The 23895-nt window shown below is 42.8% G+C and overlaps 1 protein-coding gene across 1 annotated transcript in view; it reads right to left on the bottom strand.

Annotated features, from left to right (window-relative positions):
• GAD2 (glutamate decarboxylase 2) overlaps nucleotides 1–22432 on the bottom strand; it is a 131277-nt gene extending 108845 nt beyond the window's left edge. Inside the window, exons 1-4 of the mRNA XM_068235658.1 lie at nucleotides 21936–22432; nucleotides 21091–21150; nucleotides 20656–20805; nucleotides 19634–19867 (exon numbers count right to left, since the gene is read on the bottom strand). Coding sequence (XP_068091759.1) covers nucleotides 19634–19867; nucleotides 20656–20805; nucleotides 21091–21150; nucleotides 21936–22017 — 526 coding nt within the window. The 5' untranslated portion in view covers nucleotides 22018–22432. The remainder of the gene's footprint in view (nucleotides 1–19633; nucleotides 19868–20655; nucleotides 20806–21090; nucleotides 21151–21935) is intronic.
• Nucleotides 22433–23895: the final 1463 nt, after the last annotated feature.

The following is a 23895-nucleotide window of genomic DNA, read 5'->3' as shown; positions in this document are numbered from 1 at the left end:
CTCTTCCAGTACATATAGGACCTGTATGCCAGTCATTCCCTGTCTGCTGTTGCGAATACTATATGTGCTAGCTCTCAGACCTTAGCTAGATCCAACAGTGTGCCAGAACTGGCAGGAGCTGGGAATCCACAGTCAGTTTCTTGATAGCTTAAAGTACTAATTGCATTGTTTATCTGTTATGACCTCTTGCTTGCCTGACTACGCTCTAGTCTTCTGATTCTGTACCTTGCCTTTCTGATCTCGTTGCCGAACTATTGCCGATTTCACTACACTCTGATCCTGTTTCTCGATTCTGTACTGTCTCTGTCCGTGAGTTGCTAAACCTGCCTGTCTGACTACGCTACCCTCAGTTCTAGGTATCTAGCATGAGGGGTTCCAGTATTTCCGCTCCTCGGAAATACTGCGCTGCATTAAGGTCTGAATCACCCATTCCCATCTTGGTGTGTACAGCCTTAAACTGAGGTCTCTTAGCCTTGGGAACTCTCGGTAACAGCATTGTTGATCACCTCATTCCACCTGGTGATCTCACTACTTTGCAGATTAGGATCTTATTGTCTATGGATCCTTGCCTGCAGTAGTGTCTGTGGCTCATTTGTGTTCCTGGGATTCCTGCTCCTCAGGAATTCCTAATTTGTTCTACGTGTATTCATTATTACTGTTGCACCAAGCACTCACACTTTAGGTGTCCAGAGGTTAGTTCATACTTGCATTATTGATGATTCTGCAGGTCATCCATAATCGGGTATATCTGCATTCTTGGCGATTCTGCAGATCGCAAACAATCAGATTCTCTCTGTGGGCTGACACCAATTGTTACAATGGCCTAATCAGGGGAGTCCCTTTCTTGTCAATGCTGGTGTGATTTATGTCACCAAATGCTAGCATACGTGACCGCAATAGCGCTTGCTCTTGCTGTAATTTAAGGATCATATTTATGCAAACACCATGTTACATAAAATGAGAACTAGCAGCGGTTGGAGGTTGCCAGGTAACCAGAGGTACGGCATTTCACAGTGAAGAACACAGTGTTAGCGGGGGGGGGGGGATAATTACAGATCTTCAGTGCCCGTGTACCGTTTGAGTCCTCAAATGACACAGGGAGTAAACTGCAGCATATGTAATGGGCCTGATTTACTAAAGGGATCTGTTTCTGGATATCACAAGTGATCCTGTAAACTCTCTCTAGGAGGACCAGACGTCCTCCAAATAGAAGACGTCCTTTTTTAAAACCTGGTTTCCTCTGCCATCCATGCATTCAAAAAATGTTTCAACATAACCTCCTTTAACAGAATCATGAACAGAGGTTGACCATTTTTGACCAAGTAAATAAGGTCTACACTGAGAATGAGCAGCCTTCTACCATTCTCAATTCATCCGCGTGACATTACGTTATGTTATGAATAATTATAGCATCAAGTAGTGGGTGTGGCCACCCATTCTAGTTCCACTCAACAGCTCAATGGAGCATACGTATATGTACACCACCCATGAGTTGGGCACAGGGCGAGCCAAATGACAGCTCACCCTACTGTCGTCACTCAAATCCCCGGCAGTGTAAAATTCTATTCCCTCTCCGAGTCATTGCTACTTTGTGGGAGATGTCATTCGGGGTCTGGCGATTGGCAAAACACCAAAATACCCTTACATGCCCCGGGCAGTATAACATTACTGCTACAGCGACGCCTAGTGTCTGCACTGAAACCACCTGCTTTGACCACAGACAGCAGTTAGCGGTTGATTGTCTGAAAAAGAAATAACAAATTCTTTCTGTAAAATGTCAAATTCAAAAGAAAAAAAGGAAAGTCTAAAAGCGAACTGGCTGCGACTGCACCAGGGCTGTGGACCTGAGGAGGGCCCTCCTCCAGTCCTTGCATTAGGTTTTTATTGGTGTTGTAGTGGTTAGCGGCGGACAAAGCCAACAGTGAGCCGCTGTGCAGAATAAATGAAGGGGCCCCATGTGAGTGGCCATAATCATATCAGATGTCAATAAAATAAAAGTGCATGAATCTAGGTTACATTCTGTAGGCACCGTATTAACCATTTCAGCCCGCGGGTATTTTTCACCTTATGGACGAGAGGAATTTTCACATTTCAGCGCTCCTCCCATTCATTCCCCCAATAACTTTATCGCTACTTATCACAACAAAATGATCTATACCTTGTTTTTTCTGTAACAATTAGGCTTTCTTTGGGTGGTTCCTAATGCTAACAATTATTTTATTCTAAATGCATTATAATGGGAATAATAAAAAAATTGAAAAAATTCATTATTTTTCAGTTTTCAGCCATTATAATTCATGCTGCCATAATTAAAATCCACACATTAGGCTTGATTCACAAAGCGGTGCTAACCCAGTTAGAGACTTTATGCATGATAACCATTGCACTACGCTGGTGGAAAGCCAGTTTAGACGTGATAAGTTTAGGCGTGATGAGTTTAGGTATGATAAGTTTAGGCATGCTAAGTTTAGGCATGCTAAGTTTAGATAAGTTTAGATCGCGTGCAAAGTCCCGCATGCAAAGCAGCGCCATTAAACTCTATGCGAAGTGCACCAGACTTTGCTAGCGCAAAACTTTTGATCAGCTGTGCACTGCAGTGCTAACCCAGTTGGTGCTTAAACTTATCACGCCTAAACTTATCACACCTAAACTTATCATGCCTAAACTTATCACACCTAAACTTATCATGCCTAAACTTATCACACCTAAACTTATCATGCCTAAACTGAGTTTAGGCGTGATAAAGGGCTTTTCACCAGCATGCTAACTGTTAGCACCGCTTTGTGAATCAGGTCCATTGTATTTGGCCATTTGGCCTGGTTATTGCAACATTAAAATTATATCCCTAGTATAATGTATGGTGACAATATTTTATTTGGAAATAAAGGTGCATTTTTCAGTTATACATCCATCACTAATTTTTAGCCCATTATTTAATAATTATATGCCCTCTTGACATAATTATTATTTTTTCCCCTAAAGTCAGTAGGTGCATTTTACTATTTGGCCACAAGATGTCCCCGCAAAATTCTATGTAGCGTACAAGTACAAGTATGCTACACACTGTATTGCAATTTGCTACATTGTAACTAGGGAAGTGACGTAAGGCTTCCGTCGGAAGCCTCCAATCACAGTGCCGGCGGGGAAATTATGAATAAGAACATTGTTCCCAATCATAAATTTAATGATTGGGCGGCGGAAACTGGCAGAAATCCTGACGGGCGATAGCGTGACGGCTCAATGTAAGGATAAACACTGTTATTGAACAAAAATAGTGTTTATTCTCAGCGGTAATGTACTGATTGGCACAGGGGACTTTTGTCCCCTGCAGCCAATCTCCTCTGCTCCTGGTAGCAGCTCGATCGCGGGCATTTGCCCGCACGATCGCCCGCACAGCCCTCAAGCTGCAGGGACATGACTAGCCCGTCCCTGTGGCTCTAGCAGATGCCGCTGCGGACATGAAGCTCACGTCCGTGCGGCATAAATGGTTAATGTAGCACACATTTCATACTTGTGTATGACTGGGCAACAAGCAAATATAACTGTTCCCCCTGAGTTTCAGAGAGAAATACACAAATAAGAGCCTACAGAGTAATCATGTCCTAACTGTGGTGCAGCTGCATGGGCCCTAGAGAGCATGGGGCTCCTATGCGGCAGCATGTCCTGCACAGGCCTATGTCCGTCTCTGGTAGTGGTAGTGATCACCTACATATGTGTTTTGCTAATCATTAACCACCCATCCAATTCCCTCTGCTTACACCTCTTTCACACATTTCTGGTGGTCTACAACATGCAATTTTATACATATGGGGGCGGCAGTGTAAAATTTGCACTAGGGCGCATGGCTCTGAATGTTTAACACTAGGCACCATAGTGTAACTATGAAAAGGCGACGAGAAAAACACAAACAGGTCCGGGAGCCCACTCTGGTGCAATATCGTTAGTATATATGGATATGGTGAAAACAATAGAGTATATACTCACAAGCGTGGGTTGCAGCCAAGGCAACCACTTGTATTCGCAGGTGGAGAAGTACCGTCTCCACTCGGCCGTGTGCTTCCCAGCTGGTCGCTGCTCCTGGTAAAAAATGATTTTTTTTTGGGATACTCGACTAAGACACCCTCAGTATATGGTATATATGAGGGAAGGCAACTACATTTGGATGGGGTAGGAGGCGCCCGGTCTAGGAAGCATCACAGTATGAGATAACACTGTAATAGATAGTTACTCCAATCACTATAAAATATGGAATAATAAAATTGTCCTACCTCACAGGTGTTTGGCAGGATATAAAAGCTCATAGGAGTCACGATTAGGTATTCGAAATTTTATTGTTATAAATGGTGCACTTCGACAACGCGTTTCTCGGCTCACAGCCGCTTCCTCAGGTCAATACAAGTGCCTGTTAACTGCATTACTCTATAATTTCATCATACTTGCTATTCTGCAGGACCTCCGGTGAATGAAATGAGTACTTTCCAGTGTGTTTAGCTCCTGGCAGGAGCTAAACACACTGGAAAGTACTCATTTCATTTTCTTTCACAACGGAGTAACCAGGGTGACCCGAACTACTAAGCATTTCTTATTACCCTGGGAATGTACTTTGCATCGTTGTCTGTGATGCTAAATGTAATTACAGCAATCAGGAAGTGACTCCCCGGTCGTGGAACGCAATCACCGGAGGTCCTGCAGAATAGCAAGTATGATGAAATTATAGAGTAATGCAGTTAACAGGCACTTGTATTGACCTGAGGAAGCGGCTGTGAGCCGAGAAACGCGTTGTCGAAGTGCACCATTTATAACAATAAAATTTCGAATACCTAATCGTGACTCCTATGAGCTTTTATATCCTGCCAAACACCTGTGAGGTAGGACAATTTTATTATTCCATATTTTATAGTGATTGGAGTAACTATCTATTACAGTGTTATCTCATACTGTGATGCTTCCTAGACCGGGCGTCTCCTACCCCATCCAACCATAGTGTAACAATTGTGTAATTCTTTCTGTGGTCAGCGCACAGGATGCGCGCTGACACTGCGGAAATCCTCCACAAGCGTATAATCTGAGAGAACCCAGCAAAAGGTGCAACACACCTGTAGAGGGGAATTCCTGCCGGCAGATGGAGCCGTGAAGTGCAGAGGAACAGATTCTCTTCCCCGCCACAGATGCCAGATAGGAATTGTACAAAGGGAAGCAATGCAGGGCAAGATAGCCCTTAAAGACTTAAAGAGAGAGAGTACAGCGACAGGGTGTATGCGTGTCCACCAATCTAGTCGCCATCCAGCGACACACAACCGTGAAGATCAGGTGAGAAAGCAATCGCAAGAGATGGCGATTGCTAACAGCGACACAAGACTGAATAAGCACAGAGAAGGAATGTATGTATGTCCACCAATCTCGTCGCCAACCTGCAACGGTGAACACACAACAGTGGAAACCAAGTGAGAACGCAATCGCAAGAGATGCGATTGCCAATGAGAATGAGCACAGGGATAGAATGTATGTGTGTGCACCAATCTAGACGCCAACCCGCGACGGTGAACACACAACAGCAGAAACAAAGTAGGAACGCAATCGCGAGAGAGGCGATTGCCAGAAGCGACACAAGACTGAGCTAGACAGAGCACGAGAGTAGCAAAGGCACAGCAAACGACAATTAGAAGATAAGGAAAATAACAAACGCTAGCTAAACGCGAACACCTCACTCATTCGCAACAGCGAACGCGTTTACTGCGCGGTCTCCGCACGTTAAGCACAACAGAGACAAGCACGCCACCCTAACTAACCAACGCCACACAAACATGAAACAAAGAACGCGAACGCTTGCTTAACGGTTACCCCACCGAGCTTACAACAAGCGTTCGTATCAGACAGGACAGAGAGAAGGAGCAGCCAGCAGCAACTGCAGCTCTGGCCTACACTCCCAGACAGAGTACAAAAGGAACCACCGCTGCTACCGTTAGAGCGTGTGCGATCCAAACAGACAAACGAGCAGAAACAGGAATAGGTCAGATAAGATCCACCGCTCTTCTGCCAGAGTGAGTGCGATCTAGGTTCAGGGACAGGACAGGAATGATCCACTGCACTTTCCGCCAGAGCAAGTGTGAACCAAGTACAGAAACAGGCTTAGCAGGATCCACTGCTCTTTCCGCCAGAGCAAGTATGATCCAAGTACAGAAACAGAGCTTAGTAGGATCCACTGCTCTTACCGCCAGAGCGAGTGCGATCCAGACAGACAAACAGATGGGGCTACCAGTAGCAACCGCTGCTCTGGTTAGCACCCCTGACAGACAGAACGATTTCCTGTCGACTACCGCTGGCGACAGGACAATCATAGCAGAGAGACAACACAGGCAAAACGGATAATGCAAGCTGTCTGCACTAGAAGGATTGCCTAGTGCAGTCCCCAGGAATTACTCTAAGATAATCTTTAGCAAACAATAGCAAGGCTGACACTCCAGGAGTGTATTAACAAACCATGATGACCAGCGAAGGACTGTGGGATCACATAGTATTTATGCTGCAAGCCTTCAAGGGAGGAGACTAGGCAATTTGCATAATCAGTATATGAAAATTCCTCAGCAGAGCAGGTCTGAAGCTTGCAAAGCAAAGACAGGTCTCTTATCAGACCTACATCCCACAGACTTAAGAAATGGTCAAACAGCTGTCTGCCTGTGCAGCCAGCTGAGCGGATCATTACACATAGGCATAATATGGCAAAAATGAATGTGGGGCCCTTACATCTTCATACTGTACTTACGGTGATGTACTGTGACAGTCCCTGAGCTGACTTATGGGTCCCTTAAAGAGAAACCAAGACCAAGAATTGAACTTCATCCCAATCAGTAGCTGATACCCCCTTTTACATGAGAAATCTATTCCTTTTCACAAACAGAGCATTAGGGGGCTCTGTATGGCTGATATTGTGGTGAAACCCCTCCCACAAGAAACTCTGAGGACCATGGTCCTGGCAGTTTCCTGTCTGTGAACCTCATTGCATTGTGGGAAATAACAACTCTTTTACTATTTACAGCTATTTCCAAACTGCCAAAAAAGCAAGCAGCATCTCCTGTCACTGACATTACCTGCCAGCAGTAAAAATGTCACCATGTGATAAATGTCAGAATGTAAATCAGGGAGAGGAGAGCTTTTACAATGAGCAAACACTGACTAAATAATTTATACATAATTATTGAAAAAACTAAGCACTTTTTTTATTACGTTATTTTCACTGGAGTTCCTCTTTAAAGAAAACCTGAACTGAAAATTAAAGTCAAAATAAGCATACACAAGTCATACTTACCTTCCATGCAGTCTACTCCTCAGTGTCTTTCTCCTGTCCTGCGTCCTGTTTGTTCACTGTGATCAAGAGAATTTTCTGTCCTCCATTTTGAAAATAGCCATTACCCATAACAGCTTTCTGGTCAGCACACAGTTAAACTGTAACATCGCCCACGTGAGCCATAGGGAAACATGGACATTACCTGGTACATCAGTTTTCCTCTCAGCTATAACTGACAGCAACTGATATTTTACTGACAGCAACTGATATATTTCAGATCTGACAAAATATTGTCAGAGCTGGGAGGAATCACTGTAAGAAGAAAATGGTGAGCTTCTGAGAGGAACTGAGGCAAGGTAACTATGTAATGTTCATTTGAAGTTACTTCATGTGTTTATTTTAAATATTTTTACTCAGTACAGGTTCTCTTTAAGGAAAATAGGGCCCTTGTTCAGTTTGACACTGTAAAAACACCAGTCCTGCCCAGTTGCAACGCTATGCAGCAAAGATGGGGCAGGTGTGCACAAAGTGGTTGAAGTCACAACCGGGGTTGGTTCTAGACTTTCAGCTGAGGAAGACTTTGGATGATGCGATGCATACCCCCCCCCCCCCCACATGAGTAAATGTTTTATAGGCTTGGATCTGAAGTGGTTATATTCTCATCTTGCTTTGCAGTCCAAGGCTTCTCTTGGCACCAGTGCAGAAAAAGTCAAACGCTGCTTACTTTGGACTTCCTGCCTCATTAGCTCATTTCACCCTCAATTAAACAGCTCAGGTACATAAGACGGCAAGCAAGTCTTATGATTATATCATATACACTGAATAATAGTTATCCATGTGAATACTGCCCATTTGTTTGCTTTAGCTGTGGCTCCCTGAATCTACTGGATCTCTTGCTGTCCACTGATTTGGATGTCTATGATGCCCAGCCATTTCTCTATGTATTTTATTATTTTGTTTGAACAAAAGAAAACAAAGCTTTACTGAAATAAACAGAAATATTACAGGCATCCAGTCCAGCATTAGAGATGGCTCGAACCTCCGATTTTAGGTTTGCGAACCTCAAACGCGAACTTCCACAAAAGTTTGGGTTTGCGTGAACTTGTTCATGCCTTTTGTTTTGTTGTTGCAGCCGCAGTGCAACCAGAAAAATTAGGCATGTACACACACCAGAAAAATTATTCGTTTTGTTAGCGGCCGTTGCTAGCAGCGACCTTAAAAATTCAGGAGTCCACCTGGAGTCCTGGACCCTGTTAGTGGTGGCGGAGAAGGCAGTCAAGCGGCCTGCAGTCAGAGATGCTGTGTGGGGAATGACTTAGTCTTGGGCAGGCAGTCACACGGCGTGCAGGCAGAGATGCTTTGTGTAAGACTGTCTTTGCAGACCAGGCATCCATGGTCAGATGGACCCTTGACTCAACGCTGTGTGCCAGAGATGACACCACTTGCCTTTCAAAATCACGGTACAGTTTAGGTATCGTCTTTTTTGAGAAATAATTGCGGCCTGGTATCTTCCACTGTGGTTTGTGACCTTGCTTTTGTGTGCTGTTTTTCCTCGGGTGGTCATCCCATTGCAGTTTGTGCTTTGTAATCATGTGCCTTTGTAAGGTAGTTGTCCCTACGCGGGTCTTGATCTTTCCACGGCTTAATTTTCAGTGGCAGAGTGTACAGTTCGCATTGCTCTCAACCGAGGCAGACACACAAAAAATGTCCATACTGCTGAGCCCTGGGATGATGGCACTTTGGTGATGGCTGCCGATGGAGTGTTAAGTGGGGTGCCAGAATCAGAGCAGGAGGAGGAAGATATGTTACGCTTCTGTGCGGAAGCTGAAGAAGATGAGGTGTTCTGTGTTAAATAGTCAACCACGTCCTGACAATCTTGGGAGTTGATGGGACGTGCCTTCTTCTGAGCACTGTACTTCGGTCCAGGGCCGCACAAAATCACGTCAGCACAACCTCGAACAGACCTGCCGAGTGGCCTACCTCTGGGTCTGCCTCTAACTGTTGTTTTTTCCATATCGGGGGGGGGGGGGGGGGGGGGATGAAGTGAAAGGTATGCACTGACTTGACTAAAACAATGTTCATTCACACAGGTGCAGTGAAAGGTATGCAGCGACTGGTATTACAATAGAATGTGCAGCTGTCACACAGGTGCAGTTAACAGGTATGCACAGACTAGTATTACAAATGTGCAGCTGTCACACACACAGGAACTGTGAACCGTGAACAGGTATGCAGTGACTGGTATATAATATAACACTACATGCGGTCACATAGGTGCACTGAAACGGTATGCAGTGACTGGTATCAATACAGACTGGTATATAAAACAGCATGCGGTCACACAGGTGCAGTGAACAGGTATGCTTGGACTGGTATTACAAATGTGCAGCTGTTTCACACACAGGTACCCTGAACAGGTATGCAGTGACTAGTATTTCAAATGTGCAGCTGTCACACACACACACAGGTACCGTGAACAGGTATGCAGTGACTGGTATATAATATAACACTGCGTGCAGTCACGTAGGTGCACTGACTGGTATCAATACAATGTGCAGCTGTCACACATACAGGTAGCGTGAACAGGTGCAGTGAGTGATATATAACACTGCATGGCTTCTGTCACACAGGTGCAGTAAACATGAACAAGTATGCAGTGATTGGTATTACAAATGTGCAGCTGTCACACACACAGGTACTGTGAACAGGTGCAGTGACTGGTATATAACACTGCGTGCTTCTGTCACGCAGGTGCAGTAAACATGAACAGGTATGCAGTGATTGGTATTAGAAATGTGCAGCTGTCACACACGTGCAGTGAAAAGGTAGGCACTGAATGTGCTGGGCCTGGCAGTGGCACAGTAGGAATTAGCAAAGGGCCAGCTGGGACTGACTGACAGGGCTGTATATGCAAGTGTCAGTGGGACACACACACACACACACAAAAAATAGATCACAAGAACAATATTAGCTCTCAAAAGAGCTGTTGAGGGGTGCTTTTTATCAATAAGTATCAGCAAGAAGCAAGCTAACAAGCCTAACAAGAGCCTAACTAAGTTTTCCCTAATGTCTCTGCAGCAATCCCTTCCTTCTCTAATTACTGCAGCCCCACGAGTGAGGGAAATGGCCGACGCTGCCTGCCTTTTATAAGGGGGGGGGGGGGGGGGCCTGATTGGCCACCATGTGTCTGCTGACTGTGATGTAGAGGGTCAAAGTTGAGCCAAATGATGTAGTATAGGGGGCGGGTTGAACTCGCATATAGTTCGCGGTTCACGTTCAAATGAACCACCGAATTTCGCGAGTTCACGTTCGAATGCGAACCGTGTGGGTCATACTCAATCCAGCGTACATTAGCATAGTATAGTCAAAATTTTCCTTCTGCTCTGAAAGATTACCAAAGTGTTTTCACTACTAAGAATAGAATCCTGTTAAAGAAAAAGAACTTGAAATGGGTAGTAAGGTTATATTTACTTTTCCCTGGAGCCACATCATGTGACATGCAGGACCTGTGCTGCACTCAGCTCTGCTGGCTGTTAGGAGGCTTTTTATTGAAGCATGGAGAGCAAGAATATTCTGACTAATGGTTACACTGGTTGTTAACAACAGATTTTTTTTCCCTCATCGTCACATGTACAGCTCTTTTTCAACGGTATATAACAAAGCTATACAAGCCATGCTGTAACCTGGGGGAAATGTGCTTTTTAAACAGATGACATTCTTTAAAGCAAACCTGAACTGAAAATAAACTTATGAGATACATAATTGTATGTGTAATGGTAGTTATGGTAAACAGAGCTTTCTTGGAGTTTAATAATTTTATTTTTAAGCTAAAGGGATACTTAAAGTGAACCTCCAGACTAAAAAATCTACTCAGCAGCACTGAAAAAGCTTGGTGTTTCTTTAACAGTTTCACAGCATCAGAACTTTGTTTTTCTTATCTAAGCCTCATTTTGACTGCACCGAAGCTAAGCTCCGCCCCATCAAAGAAAATAAGGGTGCCAGAAAAAAAGGCAGAGGGCTATACCCAAAATTTTAAGATATTGTCTATAACAATTTTTTTATTGTTTCTTCGTCTTTATCTGAGATAGAATGATAAATATGTTAAATTAACAGTATTAAAAGGGGCAAAATATCGTCTTTAAGTTTAGCAATGAAAACAAAAATATATTTACAGCTGTAATAAGCATAGTAAAAAATTGGTAAATATTACCAATATTTTACTACAAGTAAATCTAGCCCTACTCTTACACAGAACAATCCCCTGGTGGTGCCTAACCCTAAAACCCCCCTGTTGGTGCCTAACCCTAAGACCCCACCTGGTGGTGCCTAATCCTAAGATCTCTCCCCTGGTGGTTTCTAACCCTAAGACCCCACCTGGTGGTGCCTTACCCTAAAACTCCCCTTCCTGATGCCTAACCCTAAGACCTCCCCCCCCCCCCAGTGGTGCCTAACCCTAATACCCCCTCTGGCGGTGCCTATGCCTAACCCCTCTCCCCTTCCTGATGCTTAACCCTGAAACCCCCTTTCTCCATTGCAAATAACGTTAATACAGAAAGCGATACATTTCGAAGACTATACATTTCAATAATATAGTAAGTGATAATTCTCAAGATGAATTTCAATGTGCTAAAAAAAAACAATTTAGAATGATAATTTACAAAATGATAATTGTCTAAACTAATTTTAAAACAATATTTTTCAAAACACTAATTCTCAAAACAAAATGTCTTCTTTTGTAGCCCAATAGCGATATATATTTTGCATTAGGGCCTATGGGGTGCCCAAGTAGTCCATTAGCCTCAGGTTTCCAAATTTCCTGATTCTGTTTGCAACACACAGCCTACAAGCTTACAAGTCCACACTGCAAAGTAATGACAGATGAAATGCAAATCAATCCGGCTTGCATGCAAATCTAATGCTGATTGTATGCAGCTTGGAATTGGACCAATCAGAATTGTGAGGAAATACATTTGATTAGCTCAGTTCTAAGTTGCATACAATTTGAATTATAAACCTGAACTGAAACTTAAAAGTCAAAATAAGCATACGCAAGTCATACTTACCTCCTGTGTAGTCTACGCCTCAATCTCTTTTTCCTCTCCTGCGTCCTGTTTGTTGACTGTGATCAATGGAATTCTCCGTCCTCCATTTTGAAAATGGCCATTACACCATAACAGCTTTCTGGTCAGCACACAGTTAAACTGTAACATCGCCTACTTGACCCATAGGGAAACATGGACACATCAGTTCTCCTCTCAGCTGTAACTGACAGCAACTGATATATAACCGACAGCAACTGATATATTTCAGTTCTGACAAAATGTTGTCAGAACTGGAAGGGATCACTGTCAGAAGAAAATGGTGAGTTTCTGAGAGGAACTGATGGCAAGGTAACTATGTAATGTTCATTTGACGTTACCTCATGTGTTTATTTTAAATAATTTTACTCAGTACAGGTTCTCTTTAAGTATCCCCTGTGGAACACGTATGACATGTTGAGGACCTGGATTGATGGTCTGGTCTATTGGCGACCAGGAATGGTCGATGAGATGCAAATAGTTGCAGTTTGCATGCCACTATACCCATTGTATGCTGCTTGGAACTTGGCCAATCAAATTCATCAATAAAACAGAGAAACCGAGAGCCCAATAAGCATTATACTTACAAACGTGGGTTACCGCTCAGGCAACCACTGTATAGGCAGGTGGGGAGATTAGACCTGACCCAACTCAGGAATAAGATGTCGCTCTCTGAAGGAAAAGAGGGTTTGTCACCCTTCCACCAAGGGTGGATATCTTAACAGGAATGTGTACAGAGGCGCCAAAAGGATAAAATATGCTAAAATGTTTAAAATATTCAGGTGGCGGCGGTGGACCGACCACTCAGAAATAGACTCGATGCTGTCGCTTGAGTTAAAGACAATTTATTCACATACTCCACGAACAAAACCGCAACGCATTTCACGGGCACAGTCCCGCTTCATCAGGCATTAAGCAATGGGAGTATCACACAACTGCAGGTCCAATACACGCTCATCAGGAGGGGAAGCTAATTGGCCCATTTCCAAACTGCATACAACTTACATTAAAACAAACCTGAAGTGAAAATAAACGAATGAGATAGTGAATTGTATGTGCCGTGCAGCTAAGAAATAGAACATTACTGGCAAATAAAAGAGTATCATATTGTTTTCCAGTACAGGAACAGTTAAAACACTTTATTTGTTGTCTATGAAAAAGAGCTTCTCTGAGCTCTTCGGCCCAACTTGGGTCATTACAGTCCTGTTTTCTGAAGCATTTAAACAGTCAAGAAACCAAGAGAGACAGATTGAGATCAACTTTTACTGCAGGAATGTTCAAAGGGTCATTATTTCTACTTTGTTTGCTAGCTTAACCTCCTTGCCGGTTATCCCGAGCTCAGCTCGGGGTAACCTGCGCAGGAGGATATCTCAGGCCCCGCTGGGCCGATTTGCATAATTTTTTTTCCCTACACGCAGCTAGCATTTTGCTAGCTGCGTGTAGGTCGCGATCGCTGCCGCTCGCCGCCGATTCGCCGCTACCCGCCGCGCCGAGCCGCCCCCCCCCCCGCCCCAGACCCCTGCGCAGCCTGGCCAATTAGTGCCAGGCAGCGCTAAGGGGCGGATCGGAGTTCCCTCTGACGTCACGACGTTTATGACGTCGGTGACGTCATCCCGCCCGGTCGCCATGGCGACCGGGGAAGCCCTGCAGGAAATCCCGTTCTCATCGGGATTCCCTGCATACTCTGATCGCCGAAGGCGATCGGAGTGGGTGGGGGGATGCCGCTGCTTAGCGGCTATCATGTAGCGAGCCCTGGGCTCGCTACATGATTTAAAAAAAAAAAAAAAAAAGTGCGGCGCTGCCTCCTTGCCGGATTTTTTAGACCGGCAAGGAGGTTAAAAGACAGATGTGGTTTCAAAACGGAAACTGTGACAGTTATATAAGCTATATAACTGAAAATAAAAATATGAGAGACTCTTTTCTTTGCTACTGATGTTCTATTCATTATCCATAATACACATACAATTCATTATATCATAAGTTGTTGTTTTTTCCGCTTCAGGCTTGCTGTATATGAGCAGGCAGGCTGGAATTAGTTGCAGCTCATTGGCCCTCTCTATTAATGAAAACTAGCTTCCAACATGCTTATGATATGTAGGCTTCATTTTTAAACTGTTCTTTTAAACAGCACCACCAAACTCCTCAGCCTTGACTTGTGCAATACCCATTTGTCAGGCCTGCCTCTAAACTGCACCACCCCTCCTTCAATCGGTAATGAATGCAGCAGCCAGACTAATCAACTCCTCCAATCACAGGGCCTCCACAACTCCGCTCTGTAAAGCCCTCCACTGACTCCCCATCCGCTTCAGGATCAACTTCAAACTTCACAATTCTGTGCTTGGCCTACAAATCGGTCCACAAGACCTGCCTGACCTACATCTCGGCTCTTGTCCACAGGCACATACCGGCTCCTCTCCTCCATTCGTCCACCGATGTAAGCCTGGTCGCACCACACACTTTTCACTCCCACGCGCTATTGCAAGGCTTCACCAGGGCTGCTCGCACTCTGTCTGGAACTCGCTCTCACCAACCATCAGACTCACCCCCACCTTTGCCTCCACTTTACTGCTTGTCAGGTGTATCATGGGGATGAATTAAAGGTGTGAACTAGCACTGCTTTGTTTTGACTGGTGCCTGGATTCTTTCTTCTCTGCTTGCTAATTCCTTCAAAAGAGCCCTCAAGACTCATCTTTTCATATTCGCCTAACCCCCTGCATCAGCATCATAATAGGTTCTGCTGGGTACCCTCTCAACAGATGCACCTAGTGTGTCTCTCTACCCGCACCCTTTAGAATGTAAGCCTCTGGTAGGGCCCTCCCCCCTAATGTCTTCAGATTGATCATACATAGAGATGGCCCGAACCTCCGATTTTAGGTTTGCGAACCTCCGCAAACGTTCGCGAACTTGCGAACTTTTGCGAACCGCAATAAACTTCAATGGGGAGGCGAACTTTGAAAACTAGAAACATTTATGCTGGCCACAAAAGTGATAAAAAAGATGTTTTAAGGGGTCTAACATCTGAGTTTTTGCATGGATGAGTGGGATAGATGTCAAAAGTCCCTGGGAAAAATCTGGATTTGACGCAAAGCAGCGTTTTAAGGGCAGAAATCACATTGCATGCTAAATTGCAGGCCTAAAGTGCTTTAAAACATCTTGCATGTGTATACATCAATCAGGGAGTGTAATTAGAGTACTGCTTCACACTGACCCACCAAACTCACTGTGTAACGCACCACAAATAGCTGTTTGTGTAGTGACGACACACACACACACACACACACACACACACACACACACACACACACACACACACACACACACACACACACACACACACACACACACACACACACACACACACACACACACACACACACAAATAGATCACAAGAACAAGATTAGCTCTCAAAAGAGCTGTTGAGGGGTGCTTTTTTAGCAATAAAAATCAGGAAGGAGCAAGCTAACAAGCCTACAAGAGCCTAACTAAGCTTTCCCTATAGCTCTCTATGCAGCAGCTCTCCCTTCTCTAATTACTGCAGGCACACGAGTGAGTCCAATGCCCGACGCTGCCTGCCTTTTATAAGGGGGGAAGTGGCTCCAGGAGGGAGTGTAGCCTGATTGGCTACAATGTGCCTGCTGACTGTTATGTAGAGCAGAGGTTCTCAACGTGTGGTACGCGTACCCCAGGGGGTACTTCTGAAGGTTCCAGGGGGTACTCAGGCTTGATATACTTAACCAAGAATAACCAATTTAGAGTTTTAGAAAATGATAAATCTTATTTAAACAACACCAAATAAGTATTTTAGTTAATTAAAAGCAATAGTAAGTGCTTGGAAATTGTTTCAAACCAATTATCATGTACTACGATTAAATATATATTTGTCAAGGGGTACTTGAGATAATGTTTACTATGCTAGGGGGTACTTGGAGAGTACAGGGTTTTAAAAGGGGTACATGCCAATAAAATGTTGAGAAACACTGATGTAGAGGGTCAAAGTTGACCTTAATGATGCACTATGGGGGCAAATCGAACTTCCGGAAAAGTTTGCGGTTCTCCGCGAACACGAACCACGGAAGTTCGCCGGCGAACTCTAATCATACATCATCACTGTCGGCCAACCCTCTCATGAGCTAGAATGGACCTGATCAATATCTACCAAAGACTTTGAACTATTGTTACCAAAGATATTCAACCTCACTGCATGATCCTGTTTCTTGTTCTGTGCCCCCATACATTCTAACTTGCCTGTTTACTCCATTCATCTATTGTGCAGCACTGGGTAATATGTTGGCGCTTTATAAATATAATAAATAATAATAAATAGCAACTCACCAATATCATATCACTTCCATGGAAAAATACTATGCAGCATCTGCCTAGACAAATCATGCACAGTAATCACACTTCCTAAGTTTCTGAGAAAAGAAAGAGGAATGCCTTTGAGACATTCCCCTGCCATGCCTCCAGTCACACCTCCGCCAAACCATCAGTCACACCCCCGCCAAGCCTTCCGTCACACCCCCACCAAGCCATCCGTCACCCCCCCACCAAGCCTTCAGTCACATCCCGCCAAGCCTTCCGTCACACCCCCACCAAGCCTTCAGTCAAACCCCCACCAATCCTTCAGTCACACCCCCACCAAACCTTCAGTCACACCCCCACCAAGCCTTTCGTCACACCCCTGCCAAGCCTTCAGTCACACCCCCGCCAAACCTTCAGTCACACCCCTGCCAAGGATTCTGTCACACCCCCGCCAAGGATTCAGTCACACCCCTGCCAAGGCTTCCGTCACACCCCCGCCAAACCTTTATTCACACCCCTGCCATGCCTTCCGCCACACCCCGCCAAACCTTCAGTCAAACCCCCGCCAAACCTTCAGTCCCACCCCTGCCAAGGCTTCCGTCACACCTCCGCAAAACCTTCAGTCACACCCCCCGCCAAACCTTCAGTCACACCCCCGCCAAGACTTCCGTCACACCCCTGCCAAACCTTCAGTCACACCCCCGCCAAACCTTCAGTCATACATACCACAAATAATTCATAAACAAAATGTGTCTACATAATTTAAACCACACTGGTTCTTTCATCTCATCATATTTCCTTCATACTAACAATAAGCAATTCATCAAATCATATAAACATCATTTTGAAAGAGAAATACATATATCCACATAGAACTGTACATCAGCACTGAAAGAAGGAGAAATGGGGGGGAAAAAAAGAGGGACATCGGTATAAATAATGTTTTTTTGCAGCATGTAATGTTGTTATCCACAATAAGTATTGGTACATCATTGCATCCTTTGTTAAACCTTTATAGGCAAAGGTGCAGTTGTCTCTGCCTGAATCCCCATCGAGGGTTAGAAAATGGTTGCATGTTTCAGACTTCATAAAACTGTAGAATACGACCTTCTCAATGCAGCCAATAATGATCCTGCCAGCTAGTAACAATTTCACCTGCGATAATAATTAGCACTATGCAAATTTGTGTACTGAAGATGTAAACACACAGACACATACACACACACTCACACTCACACACACACATTTACTGCACAATGCAGACAGACACACATAAACACCATTCATGTAAAACACACATAAAATAGACACATGCAAAATCACATTCAAAACACGCATGTTGCACTAACACAAAATACACAAAATCTACAAACATACACAAACACACACACACACAAACACACACACACACACACACACACACACACACACACACACACACACACACACACACACACACACACACACACACACACACACACACACACACTCACACACACACACACACACACACACACCATATTGAGAGATAAAGTGTACACAAACACCGTGCACACACACACACACACACACACACACACATCATGTATACCCTGCTAATATAAGACACACTCAAACACATAATCTGTGCTTAGACATGTACAAATGATACGTATGAATGATCCAAGCGCCCTTATGGTCAATAGAGAAGCTTACAGGCAAACTTTGCCTACACCTATTCAAATACAGCACAGAGACACAGACATACACCAACAGCTCATACACTCCTACAGACAGAACAGACAGGCACACATACACTTTAGCTTTTTGGCTTTAAATGTATACCAATGTATGTAGTAGAAGGCAGTGGCATACAGTAAGTGTGATGAAGTAGGTCATATATGACAGCTCCTGCCCTATAAACTGGCCTCGAGACCATTAATACCAAACCCCTGCTTGCAAACTCGTCTGAACACATATAATTCACAGAACAAAGAAACAGCAGCACTGTCAAATCCTATTAAACCCAGGGTTCCAATCATTTTACCCAAAGAGCAGACTGTTAATTAACTACATACTATACCAATGAATCACACAAATCAAATATCCATCTACATAGTATATGCTATAATGCTAGTGCATAAAAAAAATCTCAATAAAAGCACCCTGTATGAAAGCTCTGGTGAACTACATGTGACACAGTACACATCCTAAACCGAAAGCAGTTGAACATCAGCAAGCATAATGACAATAAAGTCATGTCACATCAAATGTGTCATACACCAATAAGGAACTTTTTTAAACGTGAATGCAAATTAAACATTTATATTTATGTATTAAATGAAAATTCTATAAATGTAATATAACCAAGCGTTCTTGCCTCAACAGATTCACGCCAAGATTCAACTAGTTGTTGCCTCTTAATTTTATGCCACACATTTACATGGTTAATAATAACAAAATAATGGACCAATCCAGTACTGGTGTATTTTCCACCAGTTGTAGTTATTGGTCAGCTCAGTAAAATTTAGAAATAATGTTATATGTAATAGCATCGCATGGTGAAAGTGGTGTATTTATGGTCAAGTATGGTGTATTCTTGCAACACAGTTGTAGGATATATATATATATATATATATATATATATATATATATATATATGTATATATATATATATATATATATATATATATATGTGTGTATAAACACACATATATATAATAAATAGATCTATAAATATATAAATATATATATATATATATATATATATATATATATATATATATATATATATATATATATATATAATACAGAAATGCTTGCATGTGCCCACCCACATAAGTAGTAGGTGTGTGTACATATACGGTTATACAGGGTGGGTGTGTGTTTGAGTACATATACACACACACACACACACACATAATATTTGAATGACATTCACAATATTATTAAACATGTAGTAAATGAGGATATATCAGCTATCTTTACCTGTTTTGATAGCATATTTTAAGGTAGTTTTGCAGTTGAACAATATTCCCTCCAGACTTTGCGGCTGGTCAGACAGCCCCCAGTCATATTCCTGAAGAAGCTCATTTGGATAGTGAAAATCGATCACCTTGTTGGACCTATCAAAGGTGTCAACCACATATTGCAACAAAATGTCTATAACTTGCTGCAAGAAACGCATTGTTTCCGCTTCTCCATTTTTTGCAGGAAGCAGATCTAAAATAAGGAACAAAAAACATAATAATTTAGTACTATTGTAAAATTATTTTTGCTTAAATAATAATTGAAATATTTCCAATTAAAAAAAATTAAAAATCAAATGATTTCATAGTGTTTATACAACATAACACCTTTATCATGTTTATAACTTGATAAACTGTAATTATATTGTTAACAATTTAACCTGTTTACATGTTTTTAGAAGTTGTTGCCTAATTATATTATTGTACATTGGTAACTCTTTTCATAGCTAAAATTACTAATTATTAATATTTATTTTATTTCTAAAGCATCTCTAATAAATCTATAAGTATTAGATTTTAGTAACTAAATTTTATTAAAAAAAATAATACAATTTCATGCATTCACGCTAAATCCTGCAAGGTTTCGTTTAAGTGTTTTTGAAGGAGCAATTTTCCTAATCAGAGCCTTTCAATTAAATTCTTATCTCTGATACAGGCAGCTCAAGAAGAGGCTTTTACTAAGCTGGGGAGACAATTTCAAAATACAAATTATGCAGGAGGCTGGAAATGACAGATAACAGTATGACCATTTTTGTTTGTCCCTGGTTAAAAAAAAATATTAATAAGTATATAAACATTAAAAAAAATCTTGACTTTACTAATAAAGCACTCTAAACATCTAAACCTTTTTTAAACCTGTTTTTTTTTTTTTTTTGCAAGAAAACACAAAATAATAACATCTTTTTGTAAAAAATATTTGTATATTTTTTCTAAACATTTTTCACAAATGGTGTTTATGAGATTTTCCTGCTGAGTGCCTACCTGTTGAGTATAATAAGGAGAAGTTTATTTCATCCTTGTCACAGCCGCATACTTTTTTGTCATAGTTGGATGTCATTCCTTTGTTGCTGGTGCACATGTTATCTTTGGTGGTGGAATCTGCTGGTTTTTCCCCCTCTCCATAGAGTAAAGCTGGTCAGGGAGGCAAAAATAGGTATGTTTTACATAATACAAAAGAATAAATATGATATTATATAAGACATTTATTGTGTTAGCCAAGAAAACAATAGCCTAAAATAGTATATTATGATGCACTAAAATATATTATCATGTGTTTTGTAATATGATATTACATAGTAAAATATAAAATAATATAAAACGATATAACATATTACATGAAACTGTATGATGGGATAAATTGTTCCGCTTGTTAAAACAAAATTACATTTGAACAATTTTAATAATTTTGCTACTTACCACATAATTTTGAACTGATCCCTCCTGTAAATTTTTGCGCAACCTGGCACCATTGTTTGGCTGGAAATAGAACAAAGAAAAATAAATGTAAAATTATTACAATTATTTTTTAATTGCATTTTACTCCTCAAATAAATCAATTTCTAATAGAACTGTCTCAAATTCAGTTCTGTATTGAAATTTTAATTTAATAAAATCTATTTTTATCCGACGTAACTGTTATATTTCTGACTTCTTTTTTCTTTTTTAAGCACAGGATTTGGTTGTTTGGATATGTTGTCTATATACTGTACATGGGTCTCTTAGGCAGACGTTCAGTAAAAACCCTGGCAAGTTACATTATACTTTACACACAGTACTATACATCCTCCTGCAAGATCTGACCAGTGTAATTCTAATTCTTTTTCTTATTTGCACCGTAGTGAATTATTATTATTATTATTATTTAGTGTTTATATAGCACCGTCATCTCCTACAGCACTGTACAGAGTACGTTGTCTTGTCACTTAACTGTCCCTTAGAGGGTTTCGCAATCTAATAGCTACCATAGTCATATGTCTATATTGTGTAGTGTATGTATCATAATCTAGGGCCAATTTTTTATCTGGAAGCCAATTAACTTATCTGTATGTTTTTGAGATGAGGGAGGAAACCTGAGTGCCTGGAGGAAACCCACATAGACACAGGGAGAACATACACACTCTGTGCAGATAGTGCCCTGACTGGGATTCACACTGGGGACCCAGCGCTGTAAGGCAAGGGTGCTATCCGCTACGCCACCACTGTCTCAGGGTCAGTGGTGGGTGCATCCGATTACCTGGAAGAGATCTGATTCAATGACTTACCTGTGCCTGGGTTTTCAGCTTCACTGTTGCCTTCTTCCCCCGCAAAGGACCAAAAGCCAGAGCCAGAGCCAGGAGATGCCATCCCGACCCTGGAAAGAACAGGCAGAAGTAGGTCGGCAGCTGATTTTGGTGAATCTGTCAAATCCCTTGGACAGGAGCATAGAAATTAGCAGTCAGATAAAAGCACAGTGGCTTGCATGGAGCGCAGGAGCTGCCAGAGGGGATGAAGTGAGGGGGGAAGATGGGAGTCCAGCACAGAGCTGTGCAGTCAGTGGAGCAGTAAGACGTCTAGCTGTGCCAGTCTGCACTGAGCTGTCTGTGTGGCGCTATCCTTGGTGCTGAAGTCTCTCCGTGGTGCTGAACCTGCCTGATAGAGCTCAGTACTCCAGTGAGCCAGTCAGATATCTCCACTATGCACAGCCAGACTCCTCCAACAAGCCAGCCACGACCCCCCCCTTTCCTTCCCTGAGCAATTTCAGCTACCTATTGGTGAACAACGCTGTCTTTTCTAGTATGTTTCTTCATGGGACTCAGCACAAGGGAATGGCTCAAAAAGTGACGCTGTAGGACCTCACACCGACGTCATTCCAAAGGGAAAAAAAAGAGCCTGCGTGTAGAGATTGCCAAAAACGATCAGTCTATTGGACTATGACTGCAAATGTGATTGCATAGGATTGCAGGGATACATTTTCTGAGCCAGGGGGAAAGAAAGGTTTTTTCTGAAGTTTTTCTATTTTTGAGACAGAAACTCAAAACTTTCAGCTTAGCCCTATGTATAGCTTAGCTTAATGGCAAGCATGATATTAGACTGATCACTGTTTTTATGTGTGTGTTAAACACACTTGATTCACAAAAGGGTGCTAACTTAGTTAGCACGCCTAAAAGCCCCTTATCACGCCTAAAGCCCTTTAGGGCACACAAAGTTTTGCGCACTAAGGTAGCACGCACAAAGTTTAGCGCAGCGTGGTGCACGCGAAACATTGCACCAGGTGCGACTAAAACGTTGCACTGGGTGCCCCTAAAACATTGCACCGGGTGCACCCAAAATGTAGCACGGGGCACCCAGTGCGATGTTTAAATCCACTTCAATTATCAATCAATTAGACTTCCTTTCTAATCAAATATTTAATTAGGCTAAAAGATTGTATGGCGCATGGCTACCTTAAGGCTACTTGCACACCAAGACGTTGCGTTAGGTGCTACGTTAAGGTCTCATAACGTGCACCTAATGCAAGGCCTGGTGCTCTTTGATGTGGACGTCAGAGTGAGCCGCGTTGTGCAGCTCACTCTGGCATCCGTGATGCCGTGATGCGTACTCTTGGACGCATGCGGCATCACGTGGTCACAACGTGCAGTGAATATTAAATAGCCATGTGCCTGGCTGCTCTCTGCTCCTCCCCAACATGACTGCGCATGTGCAAACAGTCTAACGCAGCTTAAGCCGCTGTAACGCCATAGCATGCTGCACTTTCGGAAGAACGTGCAGCGTTACATGTAACGCAACGTGGGCAGTGTGAACAGCCCACTTGTGTTACATTGCTGTACGTTGGGGGAGCGTTACAGGCTAACGTGCGCCTGTAACGTCCCTGTGTGTAAGCAGCCTAATAGAAACTGGTAGATAAACAGGTTACGTTGAATGTAGGTAAAAAAAAGCTTCTACCCTATGCAGCCATACCCCTGCAACAAGAGGGGAGCTGTATGATCGGCTAATTACCCCTGCAACAAGAGGGGGGCTGTATGATCATCTAATTACCCCTGCAACAAGAGAGGGGCTGTATGATTGGCTAATTACCCCTGCACCAAGAGGGGAGCTGTATGATCGGCTAGTTACCCCTGCAACAAGAAGGGAGCTGTATGATCGGCTAATTACCCCTGCAACAAGAAGGGAGCTGTATGATCGGCTAATTACCCCTGCAACAAGAAGGGGCTGTATGATCAGCTAATTACCCCTGCAACAAGA

This window comes from Hyperolius riggenbachi, chromosome 5 (genome assembly GCF_040937935.1).
Source record: "Hyperolius riggenbachi isolate aHypRig1 chromosome 5, aHypRig1.pri, whole genome shotgun sequence".
NCBI classification, from domain to species: domain Eukaryota; kingdom Metazoa; phylum Chordata; class Amphibia; order Anura; family Hyperoliidae; genus Hyperolius; species Hyperolius riggenbachi.
Note: the sequence above shows the minus strand (reverse complement) of the source record. Positions and strands in the feature narration are given on the sequence as shown.